The 12,051-nt window shown below is 30.1% G+C and overlaps 1 protein-coding gene across 4 annotated transcripts; it reads right to left on the reverse strand.

Annotated features, from left to right (window-relative positions):
- Positions 1-5,088: 5,088 nt before the first annotated feature.
- LOC132922389 (uncharacterized) lies at positions 5,089-11,731 on the reverse strand. 4 transcript variants are annotated; one of them, XR_009661015.1, is made up of 10 exons: positions 11,081-11,731; positions 8,606-8,746; positions 8,362-8,542; positions 8,091-8,274; positions 7,829-8,006; positions 7,524-7,757; positions 7,114-7,458; positions 6,854-7,046; positions 6,544-6,607; positions 5,289-5,449 (listed from the first exon to the last, which is right to left on the reverse strand). XR_009661015.1 is itself a non-coding variant. In XM_060985894.1 (9 exons), the coding sequence occupies exons 1-9, from the start codon at positions 11,375-11,377 to the stop codon at positions 5,277-5,279; spliced, it is 1,908 nt and encodes a 635-aa protein (XP_060841877.1). In that variant the 5' UTR covers positions 11,378-11,731; the 3' UTR covers positions 5,089-5,276. The 4 variants fall into 4 exon arrangements, 3 of the variants coding, with proteins under 3 accessions (XP_060841877.1, XP_060841870.1, XP_060841861.1); XM_060985894.1 differs by lacking the exon at positions 6,544-6,607 and having other exon boundaries at positions 5,089-5,449; positions 7,829-7,988; XM_060985887.1 differs by lacking the exon at positions 6,544-6,607 and having other exon boundaries at positions 5,089-5,449; positions 8,091-8,268; positions 11,081-11,730.
- Positions 11,732-12,051: the final 320 nt, after the last annotated feature.

The raw sequence follows: 12,051 nt of genomic DNA on the forward strand, positions 1-12,051 counted from the left end.
TGAATTTAGTGATTAAACTTATTTTTAAGTTATAGCTAATTGAAATTTATGGTATTTTCATATACACCCAGCAGGTCACTCGCTCGGACAATTAAAATCGAAAACATCCCCCGAATTGCTATAAATTTTAATTCTATAATATTACTTTTATAATTCTTCTATATTATTTTATATTATTATTTCCTTCAACCAATGGTTCCCATTGTTCCTGACCTTTTTTCATTGTATGCCCCCCTTGTAGATTTACAAAAATCTCATTCCCCTTCTTAAATTAGAGTTTAGGCGAATATTTTTTGTGAGCGGTACATAAAAATCATACAAAATAACTATAAATTATACAATATACAACTATTTACTTTTATTATTTTCATCATTTTAAAAAATTTTTATAAATCAACTTACGAAGTAATAATAATAAATATAAGAAAAAATTATTGAATATAAAAACATTGTAAAATAACAGAATTATTTTCGTAATTCCATCGACCATCAAAATACATATTCCCTCACCGGTTGGAACCGCTGCCTTAAACAATAATTCATAATTTGTATATTAAGTATTAACTGACTATTATTTTTTTTACCTGACGTCTTTATAAATTATGAAAATAAAATAATAATTCTAATTTTTAAATATTTATATTTTATATTTATTTGTTGCAGGACGTTTTTTAGCAAGATATTTTTGGTACAGGTTCTTTTTGAACCGGATCAAATATTGCGGATCAATTGTCGCCGGTTATAAATTATTAGACCAAATGACGTGCAACCTTATATAAAACCATACTGGTCTCGGAATTAAAACAAAATTATTCAAAGCACATATACATCTGGCGTGATAATTAGCTCGCCATTGGTTTCAAATAATTTATTTTTTTGACATCATTTTTAAAACGTTGATTTGAACAAAAATTTGTTTTAAATACGGTAAAATTGAATAATTGTAGCGCAGATGCATAAAACATCAAAAATCATAAACTTTGTAAGACTATAACTCAAAAACTAATGATTTGCGCCCATTTAATTTTGTACCATCGTTCTAAACTCATTGAAATACACAGGTTTTTGAAAAAAGAATTGAAAAATTGGGATAGGCGCCAAACTAGATTTTATGACTATACTTTTTTACAGTGAAATCTCCCTTAACGGACACCTCTAAATAGCAAACATATTTTGGGGAACGGGAATATTTTCACTACGTTTCTATAAAACCTCTAAATACCGGACACTTTTATGACATTTTAACTTTTGATTTTAATCATTTCTGTCGTAAATTTGTGGAATTAGAAAATGCATGCACATACGAAATGACTTCGTGTCAAAATATGAAACAATTTAAAGTAACTGATTTTTTTAATGTATATGTTAGTTTTAATTTTTATATTATCAATTTTTTTTTTAAACTTTTTACCTTCGAATTTTTAAAAACAATTAAAATAAAAATAAATTTAATTTATACCTAAGTATTTGTATAAATAACTAAATAAATTTTTTATTTCTCTAATATTATATTTCTCCTTCTAAATACCGGACACCTCCAATTAGCAGACAAGTTAACAATTTCAATGACCGAGGGTGTCCGGTATTTATAGTGGTTACACTGGTCTGTAATAACTAATAAGCAATTGAAATAATATAATATTTAAAAATATCGAAATTGTGAATACAATGTGCATGAAAATCAAAATAAGAATTACGATTTTATATATTTACCGTCGTCAAAATGTCTGTACCGCCGCTGCTGAAAATGCTAAGCCTTGTTCCTAGTCCTATTGCGGATAGTAATATATTAATATGTATATAGGTACTTACCAAACAGTTCTGTTGTGAAAACATTGCACTCTTGTTCAAATATCAACTGCTGAAATTGGTTATTAAAATAAATGGTCACTCACCTTACTACCTTGGCGGCTTAGCAAATACCATTCGAATCTCGAACCATGCATTCATGACTAATCACAATTATTGGTTTCCGCCATATTCGCTTTTCCATGAGATGTACATAACTGGAAGAAATATCTTTTATAGCAGTGCAACAAGTAATAAGGAGGGAATTCACGTTTCGTTTAAAAATAATAAAATAATATTATATTCATTTGAAATATTATAGTATATTATTATATTATTTTTCAATTTTTCATTATGAAATCCACGAATCTAAGAAAAACGTGTCACGTAAAGAATTACAAGGTGAAAAACGTCAAATGTGTTTTTACTAAAAAATCACAAATATAATTTTTAAGTCAATTATATAATATATAAATAAATAAAATAAATAATAAATCATAAATATTGTATAGAATTATAAGCTATGTTTATTTAAGATGTATAGCTGTTAAAAAAATATCATAAATACAATAAATTATTAAATTAAGATATAAGAAATTGAGTGTTTGACCGGTGACAGCTATCATAATAATGCAATTATCATTAAACAATTTACTGTTATTGAAAATTACACCTTAGAATTTAAATTTAAATAATTAAATTCACGAAATTCACTAAGTTTTCTCCTTAAATACAATTAGTTGGTTGTTTTTTTATATTTATACAAATTATCGAAATTCATGTTTCAATAGCATACTCTTATAAAAAATAATTAACATTAAATTTATCAAAAAATTGTTTATCATTGCATATTTGATGAAAAAAATTATGATTTTCTAATTTTTACAGCATTAGCAATATTACACTCTCTTAAATATAATTATACAAATTTTTGATTTTTATAACCTATTATTAAAAAATAAATAATTTAATGTACTTACCTGATGAAATAATGGTTGAAATTATATGTTTTATAAAAAAATTAAAGATAAATTATAATATAATATAATCAGATCTATATTATATAAATGATAAATATTGGAAATCATTAAACAATTTTAACCAGTCACGATAGAGTATGATTTTTTGTTGTAAGGCTTTGACAATGAACTACAACACCTTACAAAAGCAAGTCCAATAGAATGTTAAAATATATTTTTATTTAAATTACATAAATTATTTTATTCAAATTTATTTATCATACATATCATTGGACATTTTCATTTTCTAATGATAATATTATTGAATTATACAGTTTTGGAAGTATTTGTAAAGTTTCAATCACAGTATATTATGATAAACAGTGGTTTCAAAGCTTGACATTAATAAAATATTGGTATGGTATACTTAATAATCAACTACAATTTTAAGGTTTGAACAGTATAATTGTATGGTTAAGAAACAAATAAAATGGATAAAATTATTTGATCATTAACAATTTATTTTTGTTAATTCCAAGTTTGCGGCTAACTTCTATAAATATATTATTTATTATAATTTATAAATTTGAATTATTAGGAAACTATAGGTTTATTCAATAGTAAAAAAAATACATTTAATTAATAAAATAATATTTTAAATGTTTATTATTACTCAATTTTTACAATTAATATCTTGGTTTGAATGGTATATCTCTAAAATTATAATGTCATTAGAAGCTATATTATAAACATATAACTAACCTGTTTTAAGTAATAAAATTATTGTGAAAAATAATAATAATTTAAAGATATCTTATGTATGTATATTTAATAGTGTATGGTTTTAATACCAGGAAATAACATAAATATATCAATCCTACATAATATAAATGCAATCTAAAAACAGATTTTGAAAAAAAAGATAATCAATATAAGTACAGATAGATGTTTACAAAACAAAGAAATAAATATATTTAAACATGATACCAATTGAAAAAATATTCTTTACACAACAACTAACGTTAAGGAAATTATTGCTATAATTTATTAATCAAAGCGCACATAAAAATAAATAAACATTATATACTTTAACAAGTTTTTAAGAAACTGTTCTTTCCATTAATAGAGTGCAGCATAAAAATGCAAATTTATTTTTGTGTATCAATAGATGCATTAATTTTTAAATTTTGCATTTTATAAAATTTATAATTTTTTTGACAAATATAATTTTTTTTTAAATATCATTAATGTGAATACTAATTTTAATACAGAAGTTATATTTCATAAATCACAAAGTTATATACATGTGTCTACCATACATAAACATATATAAAGTATGTATTGTTTAAATTCAGTCGCCGTTATGTATTTAAAGAAAACAAATGTTTTCTGTTGGTTGTATTATCAACTTCTATAATTAATTTTAATTTCGTAACTTATCCATTCATACTATACTATATTACTTCTACAATTAGATTGTAAAATAATAGTTTTCAAAACCATATAGTTAAGACAAATATTTTTAAGCATTTACAAATTTCAAGTGGACAATTCATGGCCACTGTAAATTAAAGTTATATATTCTCTATAACCAACATTAAATTCTATAAATAGAAAAAAAGTATGTAATCTAAATGCAAACTAAATATAAATAAATCGTCGATAGAAACTTAAGCTCAAAAACCTAAATACTTTCAATAAAAGATCAGAAAATATTTCTATTACTAATACACGAGATTACCCTTTGAATGGAAATGGCCTAATTATTTTTATTTACAATGTTAATACCAGTTTTTATACATAAAAAGTTAATAAAAAAAAAATATGTAAAAATATTAATAATATATGATATATAAAATATACAATATACATATAATATATTATATAAATATATATTTTATAAGATTAACTTTAAAATTTGTATACATTAATATTAAAGTATATACAGTTAAAGTTAGATTTACGTTCAAAAATAAGTAGGGAGGTTAAAGTGCATCACAATAGAGGTAGACTCTTTAAGCTTAATAAAGAAACCAAAAATAAGAGAATTTATGATTAGAGAGCTCCTACTATAATTTTGTTGGTGTGAGAGATACATACTTTAATATACAAAAAGGTAAGGGAAAGGTCTTAGAAAGAAATATTAATATTATGACAAATAATTAAAAAATAGTCAACTGAACAGATCATCAAAACAGTTGATCACATATTATACGTGAATGTTTGTTGATTTATTGCTCCATAAATAAAATGGAATGGGAAAGAAATGAATACTAATTTAATAAAAATTATGAATTATGGTTTGGTTTGGATTGAAAAATAAAAGTATATCAAAACTCAATTTGATTTAGCATAATATTAAAATCTATTGATATAATGTGTGCAAGAACAAGAATACAGATTCGATACTTAATTCAAATTTTCTCTTAAGCTATAATATCTCACGTACACATAAGGACAAAAAAAAAAAAAATTTAAAAAAAAATTAAAATGAGGAATATGACGAACCTTGCGTATTACGCATGCTCGTTATTTGTTGACAAGATTTAGAGGTGTTTCATCTTGAACAGGTTCTTCAATTATAGTTTGTACAGCTGCTGAATTGGGCGATGGTGGTTGCTCTACTTCATAGCTTTCTTCTAATTTAGCGTCTTCTGTTTTTTTAATTTTGATTTTTTTCTTATTCATGCTTATGTCCATACCTACACAAGAATAAACTGTTAAGTATATTTAACCGTTCTGATCCATAATCGGACGACTCCACAGTGAGCTGTAAGTGGGCATGTGAAATTCACAAACAATATGTCTTCGACTTATAGTATTAAATAGTAAAATAAATATTTATTATAATAATAATAATAATGGAATTTTTATATAGAGTAATACACAGTAAACAATTTTGAACCCATTTCCATTAAGCATTACAAATAAGATTAAACAAAATTTAAGATACTACATTCTTAACAAGTTCATTTATCCTTATTACTTAGTTAAGCAGATAATAACAACCACCACCCACTAGCTAATAATATTAGAAAGTAAAAAAGCAAATATTCTTAACTATCCACCATGAAAATGTTTATAGTTGGAATGAAATATGAATTATCACAAAACAAGAATTAAAAGTAACAATATGGCCCAATTTAATATAATCACGAAAAACAGGATTTTTTAAACATACATTTAATATTCTTATCACATATATAATCATGTTTAAAATTTTACTAGTTACAAAAAAAAATAGAATAAGTTAATTTTTATAATGAAGAATTTGATTATAATCCTGTATCAATTAATTAAATATTTAAATGATTATTATGTACTATAAATAATGAATAAACAATAATATATCAGATGTAAGCATATAAAACATTTAATTTTTATACTATTTTCCTAAGACGAATAATTTTTTTTTTTTAATTAACTAAGTCTCACTTTTAATAACCCCAATATTTCTAATTTTTGACAACTAATTTATTTAAAAATACTTAATATTATAAAAATTATAAATACTTAATATTTTTAAACATATTTAATTTTTACACAATTTTATTTTAACATGTTATTATTACAAAAGTATTATGTTCATGCTAACAAAAATAATGCGTTTATTATGAAACTTTTTGTGATAAGTTAGTAATTATGGTGAGTTTTTAAATATAAACAATAAACTAATTTGAAAAAAAATATAATAAAACTAAGCATATTACAAGCTGTTTTAAATATAATAAAATAATAATAATAAACAAGAAATTTGACTTAATATCATCAACTTTTACCGCATTGGCATTCTTACCTGAAGCAAGCGTAAAATCTTGTATAATTGTCCTGACCACCGCTTAATTTTAGTTTTTAATGTGCTGCGGTTGCATAAATATATTAGTGTACCAAAAAAAAAAAAAAAAAAAAAAAATACAATTATTTGGCACTTAGCTATAGTATTACTACACAACGTGAATAATAAAAGTAACTAGAAGGGTGTTAGTTGAAGACAGAAAGGAGACGTCCGAAATTTTTTTAAAAACAGAAATATATTAGGTTTTTAAATAAAGAAGGAAATATATTTGATTTTTTTCTAGTATAATAATATAGGCGAGAATGCTAACCGTTGTCTGATCGTTTTCTACGTTGTCTAGTATGAATGGTATCACGCCTCATGGTGGGTGGTCTAATTTTTCCATGTAGTTTGTAGTATAATCCACAGGCGTTACATACTGGGTCTTCATTTAGTCGTCGCCATATTGTTGAACACGTAGTTCCACAATTACTACACATTCTCTGAACAGACGATTCCCTTGCCTGAATAAAAACATTGTTTACAATAAATAAATTATGAAGTATATAAATTACTCATAATTATACTTACAGTACGTTTCCTGGGTATGTTTGGTGAAGCATTTATATCTTTAACTTGCTGTTGTACTTGATGACCATCTGAATATCGCCTAATTGTAGCTTGTGTCTGATATATCTTGCGCTTTTGGTCTGATGATACTAATTTACCACGTACCACAGTAGCACCCTTGGGTGTGCCAGGAGACTGACCATCATCACTTTCAGTGGATAGTTCTTGAATATGAGTAGCAGCAAATAACAGCATACCCATGCGGTCTGATGGATCTGTAGGTGCATTTGATTGACCTTGATTATTGGCCCATTCACCAACTTGCATTACTTGTGGACGTAATTCAGATGTTGTACCATCAGGATTCTATAAAAATAAAAAAAAATAAATGATAGTATACTTGAACAACTATTATAATTTTGAGTACTGACTTTTGTTTGAAATATTAAAGTTTGACCACTGCCTTGTAAATTAGGCCATGCATAGGCAGGTTTTACTATAACAGCAGGGGAATTGGAACGGATTTTTTTAGTTGTCCAATTTGTAACATTTCCTTCATCTGATGAATTAGTATCATCACCAGCAACTTGTGTACGAAAACCACTTAATTCCAATGCTCTGGTCGGACAACTTTGTTTACGACGATCTTTGCTCGAACTAGAAGCCTAATAAAAACAAAATAAAATAGTCAAAATAATAAAAATATATTATTTTTATGGTATTCAATGAAACTTACCCAGGATGTTGGAATGCAATTAACTAAAGAAAATTGCTTTTGGCCAATTTTATGAGTACCGTTAACAATTGTACCATTTACCATTGGGAATTGAACACTAGCAATGACTTTTGGTCCTTCTTGTTGGTCATAGCTTTCACTTCCATCATCATTTTTAGTACTATACAAACCATTGAAACTATTAATATAATATATTAGTTTGGTTGTGAATAATAACAAATAATTATAAATTTTTATTTAAGTTATAGGCAATTGTACTTACTATTCTTCATCATATTCGTCGTCAGGTTCAGTTTTAACTACGATAATATTTTCATCGTCATTGTATGTTCCATACTCAGCATTATTGTCAGTACAAATAGTGTCATCTCCTGATACAGTTTCTTCCGAATCATGAGCTATTGTCACCTCTGCTGCCATTTCATCACACCCTTGAATAACTTCAACTATATATGAATAAATGTGATATAAACTTACATACCTAAGTATATTTAAATATACACTATATTTCAAGTGTATATTTTAAAACTTACCATGAGAAGCTAGAGATGCATTTGTTTCATACGGTGGAGAAGTAGAACTATTATTCATGTTATTAGCTGAATTATTGGCCTTAACGTAACGAGGATCAGATGATACACCCGATGATGACGAGTGATTTGAATCCGCTGGACTGTATACATATTCAGAATTTGGTGAATTCTTAACTTCCTCCTATTTTAATTTAGAATAATATAAATTTTAATTCTATCTATTCATTAAAAAGGGTATTCTTACGATTGTTGGCTTTTTAATCATGTCAAACAAAACACGTTCTTGGCGTTTATATGTTTCTCTATGGCTGTAACACTGTTCAGTATTTTGCACACATTTTGAGCAAAGTTTATTTGGCAAATCTTTAGCATCGGTAATTTGTACCTAAAACATATTTTAATAATGAATAATATATAACCAGGACTGCATTTTTTTCTAAAACATTATATTATATTATAAAATAATAATTTATTATTAGATTTTATGAAAATACATCTAACAGGTCCTAAATGCATCAACTTCAGATTATTAAACAGCTGTTTATAAATAATAATTATTAGGCTATTTTGTTTTTTTTAACATGAAATTGCTTTGAATATTATAGGATATAAGTGTGAAGAAAAATAATTTGTTAATTACTATAATATAATATATTTTTAAGTGAAACGTTCCATTATTAGAACATACTATTAAAATTTAACCATGAAAATTGGTAAAACAATTGATTAATAAAAACAAACAATAGATAACAGGTAAATAAGTATTCTAATAATAATCAGATTAAATATATATAATTATAAACTGAAATCATTTAACTTGGAAAAGTAAAAACAACATTTAATGAACTATCTCTTTTATATAATTTTAATAGCATTCTATAATAAATTAATAACTATTAATTACAGTAAGGAAAACAAAATATAAATGAATAAGTTGTCTAATATATACCTATTATCACAATGAATGCTGCGTGTACAATATTATATGACAATTTGCAAATTGACTGTTGGTGATAATAGGTTATTATTTACTCAGTAGTTTATCATTATTGTCACTGTACTGTACACGATGTATTATATATCTCTCAGACAAATATTGTTCAAAATTTCTTGAAAAATAAGGGACGGTTGAAATAAAAGAATATTGTTTTCCTACTGATTAATGTAGTATACTAAAAAAAAATAAAAAACATAAAAATATATTATTGGAACGTCAACTGCAAAAAAAACGGCCACCGACTACCGCGCGCTTTCGCCAGATGTGCGACGCATTTACGTTTTCGGAGCGCGGCGATGACGATGTATGGCACGGATAAAGATCAAAATTCTACTAGGGCGGATAGGTACTAAAGTATATTATCTTGTTCCAAGACGTGCGGAAGTCGGCAGGTACCATAATGTCATTATTCGAGTGGTTCTAATTTTTTGAAAATCGGACCCAGATTTTTGGGTGCCACAGAAACAGTGAGTAATAACATCAAGAAAAGAAACTAAAAGAGTGAAAAAAACCAATCAGAACGAAGATTATGAAACGCGGGCGGCGTGATGATAAAAAAAACGAGGGGCACAGCCGCCGCAGAGCACGGGAGATACCGTGGCGACTATAAATAAAACCTGTTTGTGCCGAATGTTTGGGGGAGGGGGAAAGTAATGTGCGGGACACGAAACGAGGGAAGGACGAAAATAAAAATATATTATATCAAATAAAAATAACTCGCACGCACGCGCGTACGTAGCACTAAAACATGTGTGTGCCAATGATAAAAACGACGCGGAGAGCCAAAATGTCAATATACACATTATTATAATATCATTACGGTAGTACGGTACAACAATATTAACCGATAATAACGATTGTTCGATTACAGAGTAGTATAATAATACTACCACTTTACACGAACGAATGTCAACCATATAATATTAGGTATCATTAATATTAATATTCTCGGGTTTCTGGTGAAAATCGTTTTTATCATCGTCGTATTATTGTTACACACACAGTTGTTGATTTTATATTATATACATCATTATAATAATAATAATAATATATATATAAATATAAAAACAGAAAACACGGCGGTGATGATAATTATCGAATGTGCGTGTGCGGTGACAACGCAATCACACGCGTACACAAGTACGCACGCGCGAGCGCGAGGCGCGTGATTACGCGCTGCCAAACAATGGCCTATCATAAAGCGGTCGCCATTATCAATAACGTTGGCGGGCCGCGGGCGGCGGCGGCGAAGGCGATCCGAGAGCGCGCGCACGCCCGTTACGAAACGAGCGGCCTACCGAGATACGGCGGACGGGTTTGGCGCGGTGGCCGATTATTATCGTCCGGCCGGACGCAAACCGTGTTCCGCGGGTGGCCGTATACCGCACGCACGATACGCGGTTGACGGCGACGGACACGCCGCGCAGAGTATGATGCACGGACGGATAGATAAATAAATATTGTGGATAGATAAAGACGGAGTGAGCATGATAAAGGGGAGAGAAATAATAATAACAATAAGTCGCGGCGGCGGCGGCGATGATAAAACCGCGCAACGCCATTATCGGCAACCGCCGAACGCATTATCACGTTTTCGTGTTTTCCCGTATTATCTCGGCCTGTTAACAATATTTTCCGTCCTGTTAACAAGACGACCGCCCGCCATAAACAAATAATATTGAAAACGATAATTATGATTTACGCGCGGCACTGTCCGCTTACCCCGAATACACGGTAGATTTTCTCCGGCAACGAGGGCACCTGGTTGTTGAACACCGATTCGCCTTCGTCCGCTTTAAGCGTGTTCAGGCACAGACGACACATCTGATAGAGATCCGTCGGGCTCGTCGTGGTCATTGTCGTCGTGATCGTGGTTGTCTGGCTCGTGATGGACATCGTCGTCGTCATTGTCGTTGTCGTCAACGCCGTCGTCGGTGTCGCCTGCGGTGGTGGTGGCGGCGGCGGAGGCGGAGGCGAAGACGGTGGCTCCTTCGTCTCGCCGTTGGTGCTGGTCTCCATCGCGCGTGTCTATATCGTCGTGTGGCGTGCAGGTGGAAAACGTACTGAATAAATCGTTCTCAGCCCAAAAACGGGCGATTACACTTCTTTGTCGTCGGTTTTAACTGCGCTGGAAGCTCGCACGCGTATTTGGCCTGGTCGATCGCGTTACTACATAATAAAAACTCGTTGTCTCGGACTGAGTATATTTTTTTTCGAAAAAAAATTCCTTCGAAAACGATTCGGAACGCTGAGAGTCGATCGTTGGCGGGTGGCCGACGGGCAATACGTACGATAAACCGTGTACACACGAAATGACGCTATCACACACGGACGATTATTAATCTCGGTAAACGCAAATGGCGGTCCTGCACTGACTGCGGTGGCGGCGGGGCTGGGGGGCTTGGCTATCATCGTCGGTCGGGCCCGACCGCCGTAGTCCCATCACCCCCGGCCCATCGAACGGCCACACACCGCGACCCCCGACACCGCGGCGTCGACGCGCGAACCGTTCCACGTTGGCGGCACTGCGGACCGCGTTATCCCAATACGACGTCGACGACGGCCCCCACTCGCCCCTCACCCACTCGTGGAGCGCGAACGCCACCGCTGACAACAAAGAACCGCGCGCGCGACTGTGGCAAGGACGGTGTAATCGACATAAACGTATTATCGCCGCCAAGGAGGTTCTGACT

This window comes from Rhopalosiphum padi, chromosome 1 (assembly GCF_020882245.1).
Source record: "Rhopalosiphum padi isolate XX-2018 chromosome 1, ASM2088224v1, whole genome shotgun sequence".
In the NCBI taxonomy this organism is placed as follows: domain Eukaryota; kingdom Metazoa; phylum Arthropoda; class Insecta; order Hemiptera; family Aphididae; genus Rhopalosiphum; species Rhopalosiphum padi.